The sequence below is a fragment of the Otolemur garnettii genome, unplaced genomic scaffold, assembly GCF_000181295.1.
Source record: "Otolemur garnettii isolate 467f Iridium unplaced genomic scaffold, OtoGar3 scaffold00016, whole genome shotgun sequence".
In the NCBI taxonomy this organism is placed as follows: Eukaryota; Metazoa; Chordata; class Mammalia; order Primates; family Galagidae; genus Otolemur; species Otolemur garnettii.
In genome coordinates this window covers 14708111-14731860 of record NW_003852411.1, presented here as the reverse complement: position 1 = coordinate 14731860, position 23750 = coordinate 14708111, and the positions used below count along the sequence as shown (strand labels likewise).

The following is a 23750-nucleotide window of genomic DNA, read 5'->3' as shown; positions in this document are numbered from 1 at the left end:
ATAACAACAAAATAACAAAGTTTAGAAGCAGACTTTATGTCAGTTTGATGGTGTCTAATCTCCTCCTTATTAAAATAGATTTTAATAATAGCTCTAGCATGAAATTTCTACTGGTTTTTAAGTCACTTTGAAGACACCTAAATAATCACAAAGGAATAAAGTAGCAACTTCAGGTTTTTTTGCTGTTGTACTAGTTCTGCAGCTCATGTTAAGTCACCAGGGAATGATAGTTTTATCAGTGTGTATGTTTAACTGGCATATATAAAAATCATTCTTTTAAATATTAAACCTAAAGTTAGTTGGGAAAAGATATTAAAATATTGGTTGTTTTATGATGCTTTTTAAAGATACATGAAAAGTAAATCTTGAGTTTGAGGGTTATTCTCAACTCGGAGAGTTGTTTGGCTATAATCAAATAGTTATGCATTGGCAGTGTTTAAATGCATTAAGATTTATTGCATTAAGTTTTTTAACTATGTTATTGCCTTTATTACTTCTTTTTGCTATTTTAGAATTAAGCATGGATTTTCTCTTCTTTTCCTTTTTGAGCTTCTGCTATTTTTATTCTCAGTTTTATAGACTTAAATACTTTTAACAAATAGAATCCTCATTTTTCCTACCAGGACTTAAAGCTTTTAATGGGGAAAATAAGATTACAGCAGTGATGCAGTGTGGCATGTTAAGAAGAAAAAAATCTTAAGTTTTTAATTTAATCTTTATAGAAGTGAATTATTGCATTCTTTCTAAATTATACTTGTTCAAATGTCATGAAGTGTGTGTTTTTAACCATCTGCTGACTTTAATAACTTCTAATTAACTTCTGTGACAGCTTATAAATTTCAGATTAATAAACCTTTAAAGTTGTCAATATCTTCTCAGCTTTGAATAAAGTAACAGAGTTTTTAAAAATTAAGAATAATTATTTTATTTAAGAACCTACTTGATGCCTGCCATAGACAAAAGCCCTTAAGTGTCCCTTTCTTCATTTTATTGTTACAGTTCTGCAGAATCAGAAGATTTGGCAGTACATTTATATCCAGGAGCTGTTACTATTCAAGGTGTTCTCAGGAGAAAAACTTTGTTAAAAGAAGGCAAAAAACCTACAGTAAGATTTCATTATATTGTATTTTAATATACCTCTTAAAATATGCAACTGTATAAGACCTCAAAAAATAACTAAGATAATTGAAATAAAACCAGATATTAGTAGACTCAAAATAATTTAAAATAAATTATTCTCGGGCAATATGTATGTGTGCTAAGATCCCCAGCGGAGGCCTGAAACGGCAGGCAGTGCCAGAGCCATTTCTGCCTTCCACCCCAAAAGGAATGTCTTTTCCATCTTAACTAAGCACTTACCACGCACCAGCCTTAACTTTTGCAGTTTGAGGTGCGATAGCAGAACTGGCATGAATTTCTTTCCTCCTTCACAGTTTCTCCGGTAGCAGATTTATTCTTACTGTTGGTCTTAGCAACCTCAGCATATGACTTTTCTTAATGACGTCTACAATTTTTATCCTTTCACTTCAAGGAAGCACTTGACAGCTTTTCTTCGGCATATTGGAGTTGTCAGTATCACTTTTATTGCTCTTTGGGGCCATTATTAAGTAAAACAACAGTTATTTGAACACAAGCACCCAAAAATACCCTAACAGTCAGTCTGATAGTGAAATTGCTACATAGTAACTAATGGGTAGGTGGCCCAGACAGTGTAGAGATACTGGACAAAGGAAAATTTACATCCAGGCTAGACAGATCAGTGTTGTGTAGAGAAATTTCATCAGGCTACTTGAGATGATGTGCAACTTAAAACTTATGAATTACTTATTTCTGGAATTTTCCATTTAATATATTCATACCATGAATGCTATGGATAATTAAAACGATAGAAAGTGATACCAAGGAAGGGGAGGGTTAGTGTACACATTGGTTTCTTAATTTTTTTTTTTTTTTGAGACAGAGTCTCACTTTTTTATCCTCCATAGAATGCAGTGGCATCATAGCTCACAGCAACTTCAAATTCCTAGGCTAAAGCAATCCTCCTGCCTCAGTCTTCCAGGTAGCTGGGACTACAGGTGCCCGCCATAACACCCGGCTATTTATTTTTAGAGACTGGTTCAGGCTGATCTCAAACTCCTGAGCTCAGGCATCCACCCACCTCAACCTCCTAGAGTACTAGGATTACAGATGTGAGTCACTAAATGTGAATTAAGAGTGCTTAAATCAAGATACTCCTATACTTTTCTTACTGCCTGTTATAGTTCTTACACAAAACTGTTTCGTAGAGACCTCTGAAAGTATATCACTCAGAAATATTTTAGTAATAAATTTAGAAAAAATAGACAGTAATAACCCTAAAAATGGAATTCAACTATTTTTGGTTCATCTGCTTATTTAAATCTTTGTAATACAGTTTTGCTTCCCCATGTAAAATAGAACCTAAATATTAAATATCTTCCAAAACATGATTATCAACGTGTCAGAGAAAACAAAATGCTAGGTAGAATAACACTTTTAATATATAACAAACAAAGAAGCTTGTTTTCCCCAACACCAGCATAATGCTTTGACTACTAAAGAAAGATTTTTTTCTTTTCTCAAATTTGAAGTATAAAGCCTTTGATTTATATTCACATTTAAAGCTTTTGAAGGTGTAAGAGCTTCTTAAAATATAGAAATGTTTTCCATCTGAGTGATCTTATTTTGTTGCTTATTACAATAAACCAAAGGCACATTCAATCAAGAAGCGACCTTAGGCCAGCTGGCAAACTAAGAATGGCATGTCACTTGAGACATTACCATACCTACTGTGTGTCAGATGCTAGTAATAGAGCAGTGAACCAGATGAGGCATAGTGCCTACCTCATGGAGATTACATAAGTTCTTAAAATAAGGTCACAGGATGCAGAATGGTGGAGAGGCTGCCCACCATTGCAAGACATTTGAGCTGTGATCTGAGTGAGGAAGCTAAGGCAGTCTTATGAAGATCAAGAGTTCCAGAGACTTCTCCAGAAGGCTTGTGTGGTTGAAGCACTGAAATTAAGAGCAGGGGGTGGGGGGAGAGGAGATCAGAGACAAAAGCCAGGGTTGTTGGATGATACAATAAAAGTGGTATATAAGAGAAAAGTGGAAATAAAGATGACTTTTAGGTTTGGAGACTGAGCTGGGGGGATGCTGAGGACGTTTATTGAAATGGGGAGGGCAGGTAAGTTGGCTGAGTTCAGTTTGATATGCTTATAAACATTCAAGTGGAGATAACAGTTTAACTCTTTAAAAATTTTAAGAGTTCAACAGAGAGGTAGTATCCAGAGATAGAGATGTAGAGAGTCTTTAGCATACAATAGTATTTGAAGTATGGAACTAGTTGAGATAGATTATCTCATATGAAAAAAGTATATCTAGGGAAGAAAAAAAGGGCTGTAAATAGAGCTCTAGAGCATTAAAGTTCTCCTATAATAAGAGTGCAGAGGAAACTAAGGAACTGGTATTCCAGAAGCCTAGTAGTTAAAATACTTAAAGAAGAAAGGAGTGATCAGCTGGGTCACATCCTGCTAGGAGGCTTTGGTAAAATTACAGTTCTCAGGCTCGGTGCCTGTAGCTCAAGCGGCTAAGGCGCCAGCCACATACACCAGAGCTGGCAGGTTCAAATCCAGCCCAGGGCCTGCCAACAACAGTGACAACTACAGCCAAAAAATACCTGGGCATTGTGGCAGGCACCTGTAGTCTCAGCTACTTGGGAGGCTGAGGCAAGGGAATCGCTTAAGCCATGAGTTGGGAGTTGTTGTGAGCTGTGATGCCACAGCACTCTACCCAAGGCGACAGCTTTAGGCTCTGTCTCAAAAAAAAAAAAAAGTTACAGTTCTCAGTGACCTTGTTGACTGTGGTTTCAGCCTGAAAGCCAAATGAAATAAAGAGAGTAGAAAATGGGCAAAACAGAAGTACAGGCAAGAATTAGAGACAACCTTGCAAGAAGTTAGATTATGAAAAGGAGCAGCGAAATTGGATGGTATCTGAGGGGTGAGGGGATAGGCAAAGGAGGGATTTTAATGCTGAGAGTATTATTAAAGCCCATTTGTATGATAATGGTAGAGGGAGAGAAACTGAGAGGCAGTGGAGAGAAGAGTTAACTGCAACAGCAAATTTCTTGAGAATATGAGACATAATAGGTATCTAGGGCATAAAAGGAGAGTTGAATATGTCTTTTTTTTATTAAATATAGGTGTGCACATCAGTGAAATTATGGGGTACAACGTGCTGGTTTTATATACAGTTTGAAATATTTTCATCAAACTGGTTAACATAGCTTTCACCACATTTTCTTAGTTATTGTGTTAAGACATTTATATTCTACACTTAGTAGATTTAACATGTACCCTTGTAAAATGCACCATAGATATGGTCCCACCCATAGGGTGGCACCTGTGGCTCAGGGAGTAGGGTGGCAGGTTCAAACCTGGCCTCGGCCAAAACTGCAACAATAACAACAACAACAAAAAAAACGGAGCAGTGGATAACTAATGAATATGTCTTTTGATGGAATCAGGGTTAACTATTCTGTCGGTACAGGAAGAAAGGCTTTGTATTTGAGTCTACAAACAGGTAGTTAGCTGGAGTTGTTTCTGGGAAGATGAGGTAGTTTTTACCAGATTTCATCTGCTTTTCTATAGGAAGTATGCAGTGACATCATGGGCGGGGGGAAATATTAAAATTTTGAGAAGAAAGTATGAAGTAATGATCTCCAGAGAGAAAAGGGGTGTGTGTGTATAATGACATGATTGGGTAAAAGGAAAGTACTATTAATTTCCATTTGAGATTGCTGACCGTAATTTTATCAGTTGGCACAATTGTGTGATTTCTCCAGCAATATTCAGCTCTTGTGATGTGGTGCTAAGTAATCAGATGACTAGATTGACTAGGGTTAGGGTTCTAACAGTAGAGAAAGGCAATGGAATTAAAGTATTTGGAAGGGAATGGATATAGTTCTGGACTGCGGAATATAGACTAACATACGGATATCAAGAGAGAAGTGGGGCGATAGAATATTGGAGAGGGGTAGCAATACTAGACAATATTGAAAGTGTATCAGATTCTTGATGAGATTATCCAAATAATTATCTGAATGAGAATAGCACAGACTATTAGCTGGAAGTGATAAAAATATTTGAGATGAAGATTTCAGAAATGATGTGACTCAACTCTAAGGTTAGGCCTTGGGTGGCTGAAGTAAAATGGAGTGGACCATTGGTGCTAAGAATGTAGAAAAACTGAGAAGCCATGTTAACAGTTACAAAGCCAATAGCATTGAACTGTATATTCATGTTTTTATCCTCTCCAGGTAGCCTCTTGGACAAAATATTGGGCAGCTTTGTGTGGGACACAACTTTTTTACTATGCTGCTAAATCTCTAAAGGCTACGGAAAGAAAACATGTAAGTACAACTTCTTTAAATTGTTAGCATAGTTTTGTAGCTTTTTTGTGGTTGTAAAGAAAGTAGGGTTTTTGTTTTGTTTTGTTTTGGAGACAGAGTCTCTTATTACTGCCCAGGCTCAAGTGCAGTGGTGTGACCCTAGATCAACTATGTAATCTCAATCTCCAGGGCTCAAGAGACCCTCCCTCCTCAGCCTCCTGAGTAGCTAGAACTACCAGCCTCCACCACCATGCCTGGCTAAGATGCAAAGGTTTTTTACTTTATGTTTTTTTCCCCATCTCCTAATCCAGGAGGATTGTATACTTTCTCCTTGTGTAAATGCTATAGTCAAATTATTTATTTAGTAAGACCAGACCAAAGAAGGTCTTTGGAATAACTTCCAAAAGTTTAAGTTCCTTTTTAGAATACTATTTTTTTTTCCATTGCAAATGCCAAAACTACACATTACAGATATCTTTCTTGGCATCAAAGTTTTCTCAAATCTGGGTTTATGGTTCACACATGGTTTAAAACTACTGCCTTAGAGTTTCAGTTCCTAATCAGCAAAATGTGAAAATTTGGGACATCTAAAGTTCTTACTACTTCAATCTCTGATTCAGTGATTTTTCCCAACAGTGAAAAGGAATGAGTGATCAAAGTAGCTACTACTATCCACTTTTCTTACGCTTTTTACTTAAAAAAGGTGTCTTGATGCTATAGGATCACCATGTAGAATATTCCTGTAAATCTGTTTTGCAGGTTGTTTTGTTTTTATATGCCAATTATACAACCAGTCTGTGAAAGGAAGAATTTTTCATGTTGCATTAGTAAAATTTGTTTGAGAAAAATTTTATTTTTAAATCATGTATTTGGTGGGGAATTAAGTGGTAATCTAGTACAGGAAAATGTTCTTTCTCTACCTACAAATTACCCACATGATACTGTGTACATCAGAGAAACTCTTCTTTATTCCCACAATTTTAGCTCTTTTAATCAACCTGAAGCACAGTAATTGTGGTTTAAATGAATGAGGAGAGTACCCTCAGGCAGCAGTGCCTTCCTTAGCAGCCTACCCACAGCCTGCCTCTGTCCTGAGCTCTGTCTTACGCATTATCTTGCTTTTCTAGTGTGTGACCATATGCTTCCCCCAATAATAATAATAATATGTGTCGTTTTGAACTGTACCTAAGTGGAATTATGTATATCCATTCTTAAGTACTCCTGTGTTTCTCACTATCTTGTTGAATCTGTTTAGATAGCGCTTGCATTAAGGTAAAGGACTGAGTGTATGATCATGGAGATCTTTCTCCATGGATATTTATTTTTTGTTTTGTGGTTGAGTTGACTGTAATGCCCATACATGCTACATGATTAGATTTACTGGAACATTTGCAGAGTTATCAACTCTAGTTAGTACTACCATACTCAGGTGGGGAAGGTTGATATAGTTAAATCCTTTGTCTTCAGATACAGAGCCACTTTACATCTTTTGTATTAACCTGGATGGAGTTGAAACACATTCTTCTTAGTAAACCATTACAAGAATGGAGAAGCAAGAAGCCAGTGTACTTAATTCTGATATGAGGACAATTGATGCTAGTACATAGTGGAAGGTTGGGGAATGGTGAGGTGGGAAGGAGGGGGGGTCACAGTGTGTGACTTACCTCTTACCTAACAAATGCAAGCAGTGTAACCTGGTTCTTTGTACCCTCAGTGATTCCCCAACAATTTAAAAAAAAAAAAATGAATCAATTGTAAGAATAGGATAGAGGGTATTCAGGTAACCTGTAGAAGTCATAATCTCATTAGGAGAAACTAAAAATATATATTCTCCAATACTTTAGCTTAGTATGAAGCATAAATTAATGTTTTCACTGATTATTTCTTTATCTCTCAGTTCAAATCCACATCAAATAAGAATGTATCTGTAGTAGGATGGATGGTGATGATGGCTGATGACCCAGAACATCCAGATCTCTTCCTCTTGACTGACTCTGAGAAAGGTGAATTATTAGAGTAACTAGAGATTAAGACACTTTAGCTGGAATACTCAACAAGGGAAGTATTTGTGTGGTTTATCTATTGAGGAATATCCTTATCACGTAATGTATTTTGATGATATCGGTATTTGTAGAGCTTATTTTCTTTGCTACACATGGGCATTAGCTTGGAAATTAAAAGGCCAATTAATCCCTAGAGTGCTGACCAGGAAGAGAGGGAGGGAAGGAGAGAATTAAAGAATCTAGAGAAGCCACACAATTTTTTTATTTATGTACTTCATGCTAAAGAACACCTAAAAGGAGGCAAATAAAATTATTTCTCCCAATTCATAAGCTGTGAAACAGTGACTTCCTGAATACACACATGTTAGCATGTGTGGGATCAGGAACTTTTATTATTATTGGGATGGAAAATCAAGTATTAAATGAATAGAATCTGAAACTGACACCCCTCGTCATGTTGAGTTCATTCTTTTGTATCTGGCAGAGTTAGAATGTGTCATAGTACTTAGACTTTTATCTTTCCCCCCTACTTTTTGGTAATTTTAGGAAATTCATACAAGTTTCAAGCTGGCAATAGAATGAATGCAATGCTGTGGTTTAAGCATTTAAGTGCAGCCTGCCAAAGTAACAAACAACAGGTAAGCATTTCTCTTAATTCTCACAGTAAGTCTGTCACTTGAGAATATATTTAAGAGTTCCAAAGAGAAGTAAACCAGTTCTGAATTAAGGGGAGTGGTGATGTATTTATTCTTTTTCTTGTTGACAACAGTCAGTACCACTTGAGGGTTCACATTTTAATGAGGAGCTAGACAGTAAACAAGTATATAAAATTTCAAGTAGTGAGAACTAGGTAAAGAAAACAAAATAGTATTATGTGATGGGAGGAGAGACAGCTTTAAATAAACAAGGGTGAGCAGCAAAAATCTCCCCAAGGAGGTGGTAACGGCATGAATGACAAGAAGAAATGGGCTATGAGAGGATTAGGGAGAGCAGAGGCTGGTGATGAGAACAGTGAGGGTGAGGACACTACAACTGGAACAAGGTGAAGGTGTTCAAAATAGAGGTAGCTAATGAGTGGTGGGATAGTGTAGTGAGACTACATCCCTACCCCTTCTATAGAAGGGGTGGTTAGATGGCACTTTTTTTTTTTTTAATGTATTGTTTTTTAGACAGAGTTTCACTATGTTGCCCTCGGTGGAATGCCATAGCATCACATCTCACAGCAACCTTAAACTCTTGGGCTTAAGCAATTCTCTTGCCTCAGCCTTCCAAGTAGTTGGAACAGGCACCTGCCACAATGCCTGGCTATTTTTGTTGTTGTTATAGTTGTCATTTTTGTTTAGCAGGCCCAGGCCAGGTTCAAGCCTGCCAGTCCCAATGTATCTGGCCAGCGCCCCAACCACTGAGCATAGGCGCCGAGCCAGATGGCACTTTAATGAAAATCATGCTGATTTACTTTTGTACGACCTATTGACAGCTTGATTTGGGGTTCTGTGGTCACAGTGGAACCAAAAACCATTTCTTTGGATTCTATTTTTAGTTTACTAAAACAAAGATGGACTAATTCAAAGTCTTTGACCTGCAGAGAAGCAATACATTGTGTTTTTTTCCCCAAACTCTGTTGCACAGTTAGAATTAAACCACAAATTGGTAGAGCAGTTGTAGAAATTTCTATAGACTTTTGTAGAACCTATTTCTAATTAAATCTATTTGAAAATTACTAACTTAGGGTATGGATAATACAAAAGTAAGTGGTTTTGTTTGTTTTTGCAACATATTTATAAATAGGACCTATGAAAAGAACACTCTGACTAAAATGCAAAATACCTTAAACCACATTCAGGCAACTAAGTAATTTTTTTTAAATAGACAGTAGAACGTCCATAGTTGACCAACTCCAGAAGTAGACCTAATTTTCCTACACCTGACCTGTACCATGCGTACATACCAGTACAGTAAGCCTAGTTCCTTATATTGACCACCTCATGTTGACTAGTTTGTTACGGTCTCTTGGTTGGTCAACTTACAGTCCCTTGGGTTTTAAGGATTAAGAGTACTTTCTTTTAACATGGGGAAAATCCTTGGGCTCAAGGATTGCATAAACGATAAAGAAAAGAAATACTGCTTTGAAAAACAACTTTTAAACTCAGTTTGTAATACTTATATTTTTTAGGTTCCTACAAACTTGATGACTTTTGAGTAAAAGCCTGAGGGAGGTCCTACTGTATATGAAAAACTAATAGCATTTGTTATGTTACAATTTTTAACAACCTCCATAAAGGACATGAAATGCCATAGAGCAAAATTATTTTCTTGCCTTGTCAAATTAGTATCTGGGGCAGAATGAAAGAAACAGACCATCTTTTGCCTAGGCTAAGTCTTTCAGGATCCACTTATATGCCGTATATTTTCTTTAAATGTAGCTTAAGGTATTAAGTCTCATTTTTTAAAAATCTCATATTCCAAGATTAATCTAGAAAGTATTTGCACATCAGCATAGAGGCTGAATTTCTTTTCCTGTATTACTGGGCATTCCTGCTGAATAAGTCAACCAGATGCCACATGTCTATAAATGGTTTTTGTTTATTTTTGTATTTATAAGAATTAATACTAGTAACATATTTATAAATAGGACCTATGAAATTTTTAAGTTTTTAGAAGAACACGCTGACTAAAATGCAAAATACCTTAAACCACATTCAGGCAACTTAGTAAGAAATTAAACTTTTACTTTATTAAAATACAGATTTATTATAATCAGACATGATAGTTTATAGTTAAGCACTTGAGCATTCTTTTTGTATTTGACTTATAATTCAATTATGATCATACTGTCCAACAGAATTTTTTCTTATTTTTTGAGATAGTGTCTCACTTTTTTTGCCCTCAGTAGAGTGCTGTGGCATCATAGCTCACAGCAACATGAAACTCTTGGGCTCAAGTGATCCTCTTGCCTCAGCCTACCAAGTAGCTAGGACTACAAGCACCGGCCACAGTCCTCAGCTATTTTTAGAGATGGGGGTCTCGCTCTTGCTCAGGCTGGTCTCAAACTCCTGAGCGCAAGCAATCAAGAATGCTGGAATTAGTATACATACGTGAGCCAGTGCCTGGCAGAAGTTTTTATTCAAAGGCTGAGGTGTATACGTTACTCATGTTGAGTATAACAGGTTTCAAAGAGAAAGATTGCTGAGGTGTGAGAGCTGTTAGGCTGTCATGAGGGACAAGGAAAGGCCACTGACATACGAGTATCTCTACGGGCAAAGCTTTGGAAACTGGTTTTAAGGGTTAAGAGTATTTTCTTTTAACATGAGGAAACACTTGTTAGTTCTTTAGAGAACTCATCAACAAATTTTAAAAAACAAATATTTCAGAGAATTATTAACTGAATTTCAGACTTAAAAGAACTCGAATGAAATATGATCCAGTCCATGAGTAGTGAACTGTTTCATAACCTATTGATTTCTCAGTCACAAAGTGTCAGAATTTATGTAATAATGTTTTATTCTTTTATGCATATTTTCATGATGATTTGACAAATTCTTAGTGTGTTTGTTATAAAACTGTGCAGGTTTTTTTAAATGTGCATGTAGGACATTTTCTAATATATATTATGAGAAGATAAATGATGACAAGCATGTTCGTCTCAAATCTCACGCTACTAGGGTCATTCATTTTTCATTCATTCATTCAGTAAACACCGACTGAGCCCCTTAAGTTAGACAAGAAAGTGTCTGTGCCCTTTCTCCTGTCCACATTCAGTTTGCTAGAAAAAGTAGTAGCTCATTTCTAAAATGTTCCAGCATATTGCATTCATTTTTCATGACTATTAAAGATTTCTTCTAAAAGATATTTAGGTAGGAAGATTTGGGATTGTGTAAATGATAAAGACAAGAAATACACTTTGAAAAACAACTTTTAAACTCAGTTTGTAATGCTTGTTTTTTTTAGGTTCCTACAAACTTGATGACTTTTGAGTAAAAGCCTGAGGGAGGAAAAAAAAAAAAGGTGAACTCCTGTGTGAAAACAGGGACCTAATAAAAGAGCGCCAGCTGTAAACCATCCTGTGCTAGGAGGACCCCAGAGGCTGTGTCTCAGCCTTTGGAGCTCTGAACCAAAAAAGCACTAATTTCAGGGAATGAAGCGAGATATTCCCAGAGAACAAATTGGAATTGCAAAACAAACTGCCATGAACCATGCTTCTTATCTCTGAACTGACCTGTGGAAGCCACTGCCTTAAAAGAGTGAAAGGAAAACCAACATGAAACACCAAATAGTGTGTGTGAATCTTCTGGCGGTGCTGTGCTTGGAATAGATTGTAGCTAATTTGCATTTCTTTTAACTTTGTACTAATTTTGAAGGGGGGAATCGCCTTTTTTTTAAGATATGCTTTAAAAAGGAAAAACCTATTTCTTAGGGATGACATCAGGAGCTGGTTTTCAACCAAGATGAGAGATACTTGGCAGGGATCGTACAGCAGCCCACCTGTGAGGTTTGCTCAGCCTCCAGTGGGCCGCAGCCTCCCTGGCTTTCTCCCAGCGAGAGTGTAGGAATTAGGAATGTTAATAATGTGAGTTGTTGGAGTTTGGTTGGAATTGGGCGGGGGGTGTTTTATTTTGGATGAGGGGAGATTTTTTTAAACACTAAACTTCTGAAATTTAGTACTGTATGGGGAACATGATTTCCTACAGGAGGTACAATGGCTGAGTGTTCATTTGCCAGACCCTTTTTTAGAAGTAGGCTCCAGAAAACATGGTTGTTTCTAACTGGGGTTAAAGTTTAGCTTTCTATATGATTTCATTGTTGGACCACAGATCTGCTTAGTAGAGGACTATAATCCCAGCCCAGACTTTTCTGAGAAGAATTGTCCAGTGATAAGATCTTTTTTCCAAGTTGATTGGATTATCCCTCATAATCACAGGTGGTTTTTATCATCCGGGTGATATGTTGGTATTTTGTCGGAATATTTTCTTTCACAGTGTTTAATGTGCATACTGCCAGAGTTATTTTTTTATTATTTGTTTTCTTTGTTTTTGTTCGGTATGAGATTGAGGATCATATTTCTTTAAAAGATTCCACATATAAATGTATGTATGTATTTTATTATTGTAAGATCTACAGAATAATTTTGAGAGGGATAAAGGTGAAAGTTTGAGATTCTGGGAATTTTAAATATCAAAACTTTATTCCTTATACAACTTACCGTAAAGATACCAAAACATTTTTCTGAAAACTTAACATAAGTTTCTGACGTGAAACTGTGTTTTGTCAGTAGTTGACCAAGCAGTTTTGTTAAAGCTCTTCTCTGCAATAATGCATTTAATTTCTAAAATAAATGTTGAATTTAAAAAAAGAAATTGAAGGTAAGATGCCTTAGAATTTTAACAAAATGACACTTGAACCAAGGCTAGTTGTTGGATGTTATAAACTCTTGAGGCATCATAAATTTTAGCAGCAGCAAAGTAATGAATGCTTTGTGACTAATACCTGCTAATAGACATCTGTTACTTTGGCCCTCTCATAAAATTTGTCACATTTGTATTTTTAGAGAATTTTATACTTTTTTTTAAATCCTAAGTATTTTACCCTTCAGTCCAAAAAACTTAAGTAGAAAATATTGCTGATATAATAACTAGCTAAAAGTCTATCCAAAGGAAAATAAAAGAGCTTTTTTGAGTGTTTAAGTTTTAAATTTAGTTTTCTGTTTGGAAAAGATGTTAAGAGTTCAGATATTTGCTTCTCATATGACAGTTAGAAATGCCATTATTTCTGGGTTTTAGTGACATAATCTGGAGAGGGCAGAAGTTGCCTGTGCTGAACGATTGTTCAATTCATGATCTCCTAAGCTTAACCCATGTTGGGTGCATAGAAAGACGCCATCCGCATAGCCAGCAGTATTACTACGTAGACCTTGCACATCTTATTTTTGTTTTACATTTTTTTAAAGTTTCTTTGTTTATTTCTCTTTAGAAATACCATTTTTGACAGTATATCTGCTTTTTAAAAGATACCATGACTGCGAACCCTGTGGATTTGTTTTTATTATTTTGTTTGTCATAAATAAGCTAAAGTAGATATGCTATAGGTTAACTGTTATCTGTGAAGATATGCAACTAGAAGTCAGAGCCTGACATCACAGTTTTGCCAAAGAGAGAGCAGTAGGCTGGACGATGTGTCTGATATTTGCAGCTCCAAACATCAGATGCTTGCCTAGAGTAAACAGTGTTCATCACGTTTGGCTGATAGTTCATAGGTAGAATTGTGGCCTCTGGCCAGATGTCTCCTCTAAAACAAAACCGTTCAGAAGCCATCATCATTTTTCTGTCTTTAATTTTGTCCTTTCAAAAGATTGGTCATTGCTTTTTTAAGATTATTTTAGCATTTGAAGCAAATTGAAACCAGTGAGAGAAGTGAATTAAAATAGTGTAGGTGAATTTTTGATCTACAGTTCACTAAGTGATATACGATAACAATTCAAACAAAATATATGTCACCAAAATATATTAAATAGGTAGTTCATGACTAGGAAGATGAATTTTCTTATTAAGCCTGTCATTTGGTTCTTCCCTAGCCAAGAAAACTCAATTTGAAATTTTCTTACTCTGGTTTATGATAAGCCTGACCCTGGGCACGTTATGTCGCCTAACGTCGTGGTCTAAAATACTAGCCAGTATCATTTGAGGCGTACATATCTCATTGAACAATTTGTTTGAACATAGGACCTTATTTTTCATATGGAACTAACATACTAGTTTTAAAAATACAATTATAAAGAAAACTACATGACCTTTCTAAGCACTATTTTTGATTTCGTTTCCCCTTTGTTCAGGCTGTGCTTGTTTTCTAAATATTGTTTTTACTGTAACCTCCAAACTATAAGAATTGGAAGACAACTAAGGGTTAAACACACCTTCCTATTTAATTTTCTTCACTCTGTAAATTTTGTGTAAACATTACAAAAAGGGATTCAGACCAGTTAAGTTCAAGTTTTGTTGTGTTTTTTTTTTTTTTTTCTGCCCAGACATGTGCTTCAATGACAGATGCTTTTCCTGGGAGAAAAATGCCATATAACTATTGCACTCCCTTTTACATGGACTGTGTTGCTATTGAGTCTTTGCCATGTATCAGGGTGTTTATAGCCGCAAAGTTTTTACAAGGGGCTTTATTCCTCTTCTAGAAGACTTATAAAGGAGCCCAAGAAGCACTATTGTTATGAAGGAAGCAAAGAATGGAAAACGTGTTTACAGATTCGGGTGTATCTATGTGAGTTAAAACTGGGGTCCCCTAAGAGAAGCCAGTTGATCTCTTGGGATTATTGGAATTTACCTGGCCAAATGACTTAAACGTAAATCTTTTTTCTTTTTTCTTTTCTTTTTAAGGTTAAATCTGTATACCTTTACCACTGATAACAAAACTATAGACCATCATGCTAATTGGAAATCAGTAGACATAGGAGATTTCATCTGTTGGCTTTTTTTAAAAAATCTATTTGCTATCAATCTCCTTCCTGTGTTTTGAGGCACATTCCTTTATAACCAGTTTTTAAATCACCACATTATCATCTGCAAATAGAGGGGTACCAGTGTTGCTTAACAGAAGATAATCGTTAATAAAATAAATCCTCTGCTTCAAAGGCTTTTGAAATCATTGGATCCCTTTTTGAAAATGATAATGAATTTGTGTCCCAGGGGAACAATAATACTACTGTTGCATGAGTGGATGATACAAAGCAAGTGATGAGGTTTCTGTTTAGGGTTTGCTTTTATTTTCTCTCCTTTGTATTTTTTTTTTCAAACACAGTAAATCTATGATTTTACAGCTAGAGTGGTATTCTGTTTTTCTAAGCTTGGAGACGCAAATATTGCTATTTAATCCCATTAGTGATGAATTATTTTCCATGTGAACCTTTTCAAAATGATTTAAGTACCTTTTGGTTTTCTTCCCCTAAAAATGGCTTGTGTCTAAAGTGACTTCTATTTGGAGGGTAATGAAAGAGATCTGTGCATGCAAACTCTTAAACTTATTGAAAGCAATTTCATTGCATCTATATTGCAAGTTACAGTGTGAGGAAAATTTGGTCAGTGCCTTATCAATTTGAAGAACAATTTTAGGGCATCACATATGACAATAATTTTGTGCCCTCTTACTCCACTGATTTCAGGAGTGTGTGCTGTCCCTCTCTCCACCAGCTTCATCTTTCTCACTATACGTCTAAGAAAGTCTTGACGGAAACTTGTAGGTAACTGTTGCCTTCCTCCTTGATTGTTGAGCCTTTTTAAAGAAACTCTCTTAAATACAACATCAAAGAGCCAAGTTTATTTTTATTTTGTTGTTGATGCTATTGTTTTAAGCACATATTTAATTATAAGGCCTTTTGAGAGATCCATAAAAGAATAACATATATTCAGAAAAAAATTTATTTGGGTTTTATTAAAGCTACTGGACTCCAGTAATAGGATTCCCTGTGGCCAGACATGAGGTTTGTTTCTATTTGTTATATTTAAATAACACTCAGAATGAGCAAGCAGTCACTCAACTTACCAGTTGTTGTTTATTTGAAAATATTACACAAGAAGGTAAAAATAACTCCAATATACAAATTAAAGGAAAGGTTAAAGAAACTAAACTAGATTTCTCAGTGAAAGTAAAGATTGGAGATATTTCACTTATGTGAGATTATTGGGATCTATTGGTGTTCACCTTCTTCAAGATGCTAAAGCTTAATGAAAGGGTTAGCTGGTCCTTAAGGGTTGATAGCAGAATTTGTACTTGATTCAAGCCATTTGGACTATAAAGCAATGGTGGGATCAAAAGAACATATAGAGGGTTTGGGGTCTGAACTCTTTTTTTTTTTAATAGAAAAACAAAAATCTTCACAAATATTAGCTGTGCTTTAGATACCAGCTAACATATACTGAGTTTCCCCTGAAGATACCACCTACTAGAACTATTCACAAATACAGTCCAATAATTGCTGACTTCGTATGTCTAACAAAATAGCTGATAAGAAGTCAGCAGACTCAAGAATTTCTGCACCTTGATTATTGACAAACTCACTGTTTTACAACCTACTGAAGTTCACGTGTTGGGGGTGGGGGGAGACTAGTCAAACATCTGTAGGGATAAGTACCCAATGACAATATACTGGAAAACACAAGCCATTTTTATTCTTCTTTATCCCAATTAACAACTTGAGGTACTCTAATGATGAAGCACTCGATTGCACTATGACCTCCTCGAGTGATGTGCAGCTTGGTTCCTCTCTCACTTTTCATTTCTTTTTAATATGCAAATGTGAGTGTGCGATCTTCAGTGTGTTTGCATAAGCTAACTTAAAGTGAATTTAAGTACAGTTTTCTGAAATATTTCTATTGAAATAAATTACTTAAAATTATGGATTGTGTGTGAGGATGTTTTGTTACCATATTTGCATTTTTATTAACTTTTTTGTTGTTGGGGATTCATTGAGGGTACAGAGAACCAAGTTACACCAATTGCATTTGTTAGGTAAAGTCCCTCTTATAATTGTGTCCTGCCTCCAAGAAGTATATCACAACTGTGACCCCCTACCTCCCTCCCTCCTTCTCTCTCTTTCTCCCCTCCCCTTCTTCCATTCTCCACCACGTACTAGGTCAGCAGTTGTCCTCATATCAGAACTGAGTATATTGGATTCTTGCTTCTCCATTCTTGTGAAGCTTACTAAGAAGAATGTGTTTCAACTCCATCCAGATTAATACAATAAATGTAAAGTCTCTGTCTTTTTTAGTGGCTGAATAGTATTCCATGGTATACATAAACCACAGCTTGTTAATCCATTCCTGGATTGGTGGGCATTTAGGTTGTTTCCACAGTTTGGCAATTGTAAATTGAGCTTTGATAAACAGTTAGTGCAAACGTCCTTAAGATAAAATTATTTTTTTCCTTCTGGGTAGATGCCCAATACTGGGATTGCGGGATCAAATAGGATGTCTAGTTTGAGTTCTTTGAGAGTTCTCCATACTTCCTTCCAAAAAGGTTGTATTAGTTTGCAGTCTCACCAACACTATAAAAGTGTTCCCTTCTCTCCATATCCACACCAGCATCTGCAGCTTTGACACTTTGTAACCGTTCTCACTGAGGTTAGGTAATATATAGGGTGATTTTATAGGTAATATATAGGTTTTGATTTGCATTTCTCTGATAACTACAGACGATGAGCATTATTTCATATGTTTTTTAGCCATTTGTCTATCTTCTTTAGAGAGGGTTTCATTCATCTTGCCCGTTGATGTAAGGGATTGTTGGCTCTTTTTCTGTTGCTTAATTTGCAACAGATTCTATCTAGTTATCAAGCTTTTATCTGATTCAAAATATGCAAATATCTTTTCCCATTCTGATGGGTGTCTCTTTGCTTTGGTAGTTGTCTCAGTTGTTCAGAAGCTTTTCGATTTAAGTCCCATTTGTTTACTTCTGTTGTTGCAATTGCCACTAAAGTCTTCTTAAAGTCTTTCCCTCAGGCCAATACCTTCAAGTGTTTTCCCCATAGTTTCTTCAAGGGTTTTTATTGTTTAATGCCTTAGGTTTAGATCTTTTGTCCATCCTGAATCAATTTTAGTGAGTGGAGAAAGGTGTGGGTCTAGTTTCAGTCTTTTACATGTGGTTATCCAGTTCGCCCAGCACCATTTATTGAACAGGAATTCTCTCCCCCAGTGTATGTTCTTATTTGGTTTATCAAAGAACAGGTGACTGTAAGATATTAGTTTCACCTCGTGGTTTTCTATTCAGGTCCAGATGTCTTTGTTTCTATTTTTATGGCAGTACCATGCTGTTTTGATCACTAGTACAGCCTAAAGTTTGGTAGACCAATACTCCCAACTTTGTTTTTATTACTAAGAATTGCCTTGGCTATACAGGGTTTTTTCTGGTTCCATACAAAATGAAGAATTATTTTTTCCAAATCTTAAAAGTATGATGTTGGTATTTTAATGGGGATTGTATTGAATCTGTAGATTGCTTTGGGAAGTATAGACATGTTAACGATGTTGATTCTTCCTAGCCGTGAGCATGGTATATATATTCTTCCATTTGTTAGTATCTCCTACAAATTCTTTTCTTAGGGTTTCATAATTTTCTTTATAGAGATCCTTCATCTCTTTTGTTAGGTATATTCCTAGGTATTTCATTTTCTTTGAAGCTACTGTGAAGGGAATTGTGTCTTTGATTAGCTTCTTATCTTGGCTGTTATTGGCATATACAAAGGCTACTGATTTGTGGACACTGATTTTATATCCTGAGACATTTCTGTATTTTTTGATCACTTCCAAGAGTCTTAGGGTTGAGTCTTTGGGGTTCACTAAGCATAAGATCATATCATTGGCAAAAAAGCAAGAGTTTGACCTCTTCCACACCCATTTGGATGCCCTTTATTACCTTCTCTTCCCTGATTGTATTGTCTGGAACTTCCAGCACTTTGTTGAATAGTAGTGGTGATAGCGGACAGCCTTGTCTGGTTCCAGTTCTAAGTGGAAAAGCTTTTTCAGTTTTACTCCATTCAGTATAATATGAGCTGTGGGTTTGTCATAGATGGCTTCCACTAGTTTAAGAAATGTATCACGTATGCTTATTTTCTTCAAAATTCTAATTAGAAAAGGATGCTGAATTTTATCGAATGCTGTGCATTTTTATTTACTTTAAAACTGCATATAGTCTCAGCACCTGTGGCTCAAGCAACTAAGGCTCCAGCCACATATGCCCAAGCTGACAGGTTTGAATCCAGCTCAGACCCACCAAACAACAATGACAGCTGCAACCAAAAAATATCCAGGCGTTGTGGCGGGTGCCTGTAGTCCCAGCTACTTGGGAGGTGGAGGCAGGAGAATTGCTTGAGTCCAGGAGTTAGAGGTTCCTGTGAGCTGTGATGCCACGGCACTCTACCCAGGGAGACAGCTTGAGGCTCTGTCTCAGAAGAAAAACTTTAAATTGATCTTTTTCCTTAAGTAATCAATAAGGTTATTAATGGTAGAAGGAAAGCTCTGTAAACTTTAATTGTTCTTCATTAGCCCAAAAGCAGAATGTGCCATGGCACGTGGACAAATGGCACCATGGGGAGTAGAGAGCAAGGGCATTTTTCAAACTATATCTCCTCACTCTGCATATGTGATAACAGTAGGAGCTGTCCCCAAAGACGCCTTCTTTGTTAATGCTATATTCTTCAGCTTCCAGGATATAATAGTTTTTCATTTTATCATTTCTGAAAATAATCCGTTTTCCAAACTAGGGAGCTTTAAATTGGAAGAAGCACAGAAATACCTGTGTTTAGACTTCTTGTAAGTCGTAGGCTGGAGGTTGGTTATGCCCTAAGAATTCGATATGACCTTTGCATTTGAGGAGTTTGGGACCACCACCACTCTCTTCCCCCGATTCCGCAGCAAGGACTGAATGCCCAGTGTTTTGGCAGACGTAACTAAGTTTTCAACAATGTTTTCACGTCTATAGCGGACTTTCAAAATTCTCGTTGTCCCTAACGTAAACCAAGATGATTGGGTCAAACCTGTCTTTACCTTATTATATAGTGCTACCTTTGTCATCAGTTTCCTATAAATGCATAATTTTCTTGGTCCCTTTACTATTTCATTAGTGTGAGTTTTACACACATAGTTGTGTGTCCTTGAGCCAATACCGTATTATCTGTGTTACTGTATAGCTGTATAAATCAATATATGGCAAGTGTATGTTCTTCAAAATTGCCTTAGATATTCTTAACTCTTGTCTTTCCTGTAAACTCTGGGATTAGCGCATCATATTCAGTGCAAACACCATTATTTTTATTGGAATTGATTTGGGTATATAGACTAATTTGAGAATTAACAGTTTTTAAAAAATTATATCTAGGGATGGCTTGGCGCCATAGCACAGTGATTACATCACCAGCCACATACACTGAGGCTGGTGGATTCGAACCCAGCCCGGGCCGGCTAAACCACAATGACAACTGCAACAAAAAACTCAGGCATTGTGGCAGACCCCTGTAATCCCATCTACTTGAGAGGCTGAGGCAAGAGAAACACTTAAGCCCAAGAGTTTGAGGTTGCCGTGAGCTGTGACACCATAGCACTCTACAAAGGGCAACATAGACTCTGTCTCAAAAATAATAATAATTATATCTAGGTAAATTTATTTTTGTTTCTACTATGAATATGACTTTTTTCTCCTAATTTTCTCATTGATTACTACTTATGTGTAGAAATGCTTTTATGTTATTCCTTACGTCCAGCAACCTTGTTGAATTCCCATATCTAGTTCTAGTGGTTTGTGCATAGATTCTATTAGAATCATATCAGCTGCAAATAAGGACAGTTATCTCCTTACTAATTTTTGTACTCAAGTTTTTTTCTTGACTTAACCTTATTTGGCCAAGGACGTCTAGTACAATACTGGATTGAAGCAACGGTAGCATGCCAAAGAGTTTACTTACCCAGTCCTCTCAGAAGACCCCAGAATATAGCATATTCCCAGTATGAACTCTAAGTTTATTGTTACCCAAGAATAATTTTTCATTTTGTTTTTAGTCAAATCTAATCTTCAAATTAAATTTCTGCTTTTTCTTATAGTGCATCTGTATAGTCTTTTCTCAGGCAGAAAATAGGTGGCCATTTTCTCTCAGCCACCATTGGATGATTCATCAGTCAATACCAAATAAAATACTAGGTCATAGGGATATTGCAAAATACAGGGTATCAGTGTGTAATTAAATTTCTTCCTCTAAGTCACTGATCCTCCACTAGAAGTAATTTTTCCCCTCCAGAGATAATTGTCATTGTCTGGAGGTGTTTGGTTGTCACAACTGGGAGAGGGTTCTACTGGCATCTAGCAGGTAGAGAGGCAAGGAATGCCACCATACCCTACAGTATACAAGTCAGCCCCCTACAACAAAAAATTATCTGTTCTGAAATGTCAGTAGTTCCAAGTTTGAGAAACCATGCTCTATGTCAGTGACAACTTAAAAGTTCAATATACTGGTTTTGGTTGAGGGAAAGAGTTCAGCTTATAAATGGCAAGGGGCTTTCTCATAGAAGTTTAGCCTACTGGCTGTAGCAGGAGGTAAATTAGAGAATATATTTATGACCTGGGCCATGATGTGTTACCCTTGAAATATTTGTTGAGCTAAAAGCTATATGTTTCAACCTAAAGTAGACATGTAGGAATATCCTAGATGAGCACATACCTGCAGATATGTTTGTCCAGCTTTCTGTGGTTCTTCCCAGTCTAAAAGGCTAACTCTAATAGGACAAGACAGGCTATCAATATGTCAGATTGGACTATTTAAGTTTTGGTGGTTTTTTTTTGGTTTTTTTTTTTTTTTTTTTTTTGAGACAGAGCCTCAAGCTGTCCCCCTGGGTAGAGTGCCATGGCATTACAGCTCACAGCAACCTCCAGCTCCTGGGCTCAAGCGAGTCTCCTGCCTCCGCCTCCCAAGTAGCTGGGACCACAGGCGCCCGCCACAACGCCCGGCTATTTTTTGGTTGCAGCCATCATTGTTGTTTGGTGGGTCCGGGCTGGGGATTCGAACCCACCACCTTAGGTGTACGTGGCTGGCGCCTTAGCCGGTTGAGCTATAGACGCCGAGCCATTTAAGTTTTTTTTAATTTATTTATTTTTGATATGAGGTCTCACTATTTTGCCCTCGGTAAAGTGCTGTGGTGTCATAGCTTAAGCAATTCTCTTGCCTCAGCCTTCCAAGTAGGTGGGACTACAGATGCCCACCACAATGCCCAGCTATTTTTTTTTGTTACAGTTGTTTAGCCAGCCGGGCCAGGTTCAAACCCATCCCCCTTGTTGTACGTGGATGGCACCATAACCACTGTGCTACAGGCGCTGAGTTGACTATTTAAGTTGACTATTTAGTTGACTAATTAAACCAGAAGCTAGTTTGTTGTTGTTCTTGTTATAAAAATATTATATCCTTTTCTAGAAATTCAAAACCTCCCAGGACAAAATGACAAATAGGAAATCTACACAGATATATAGACTAGGAGACTGAATTGGTAATCAAAAATTTTCCAACAAGAAAGGCTCTGGACCTAATTGCTTCATGGATGAAATCTACCAAACATTTAAAGACAAAGTAATGCTACTATTTCTCAAACTCCCCCCACCAAAAAAAGTGAAGATGAAGGAACACTTCCTAACTCATTTTGTGAGAGGAGCATTACCAGGATAATGAAATCTAGCCATAACCAATATCCATTATGAATATTGATGCAAAAATTTTTAACAAAATACTTGGAAACCAAATTCAGCAGCATATGATAATACAGAGATCATATATCCAAGTGAGATTTATTCCTGAAATGCAAGGATGGCTCAACATGAAAATCAATGTAATACAACATATTAACCGAATGAAGAAAATCTCAATTGATAAAGAAAAAGCATTTGACAGCATTCAGCATCCTTTATATTAGTAACAAGATGCAAAGTCGGGACACAAAAATCAGTCTCATTTTCATATACCAGCAATGAACAAGTAGAAAAAAATTACAAGACTAATTCCATTTACAAAAGCATCAAAAGGATAAAATACTTAGGAATTAACAAAGGACATGAAAGATTTATACAATGAAAACTACAAAACATTGCTGAGAGAAGACAAATGGAAATATCCCATGTTCCTGGATTAGAAAATACTGTAAAATGCCAATACCACCCAGGGCAATCTGCAGGTCCGATGCTATCCCTATCAAAATCCCTATGTTTTCTATAGAAATAGGAAACCCAATCCTAAAATTTATTTTTAAGGTATCTTATTTATTTGTTTGTTTTTTGCCATTTTTGGCTGGAGTTCGGTTTGAACCTGCCACCTCCAGGATATAGGATTAGTGCCCTACCCTTTTGAGCCACAGGCGCCACCCCCAATCCTAAAATTTATATAGAATCTCAAGAGACTTCAAGTAACCAAAAATGTTTTGGACAACAAAGCTGAATAACTCACTTCCTGTTTTCAAAACTTGATATAAAGCTACAGTAATAAAAATAGTGTGGTATTGGTATAAAAACAGACTTACAAACCAGTGGGATAGGATAGAGTGCCCAGAAATATTCTGTCACATATATGATCAAATAATATTTGATAAGAGTACCAAAACACCTTAAGAAGAGTCTTTTCAACAAATGGTGCTGAGGAAACTGGATGTCCAGATGCAAAAAAAAAATAAGGACCTTTACTTAACATAAAAATTAACTCAAAATGAATCCAAGACCTAAATGTAAGACCTAAAACATATAAAGCTCTTAGAAAAAAACATAGGGTAAAATCTTCAAAACACTGGACTTGGTTATAATTTCATAGATAAGACACCAAAAGC

At 36.4% G+C, this 23750-nt stretch overlaps 1 protein-coding gene across 2 annotated transcripts in view; it reads left to right on the top strand.

Annotated features, from left to right (window-relative positions):
- The window catches only part of RALGPS2 (Ral GEF with PH domain and SH3 binding motif 2), a 117810-nt gene extending 108183 nt beyond the window's left edge, over positions 1-9627 (top strand). For both annotated transcript variants that reach the window (XM_012802712.2, XM_012802711.2), the window contains 5 exons: positions 1000-1105; positions 5336-5428; positions 7305-7410; positions 7957-8048; positions 9584-9627. In XM_012802712.2, coding sequence (XP_012658166.1) covers positions 1000-1105; positions 5336-5428; positions 7305-7410; positions 7957-8048; positions 9584-9613 — 427 coding nt within the window. In that variant the 3' untranslated portion in view covers positions 9614-9627. The remainder of the gene's footprint in view (positions 1-999; positions 1106-5335; positions 5429-7304; positions 7411-7956; positions 8049-9583) is intronic.
- The last annotated feature ends 14123 nt before the right edge of the window (positions 9628-23750 follow it).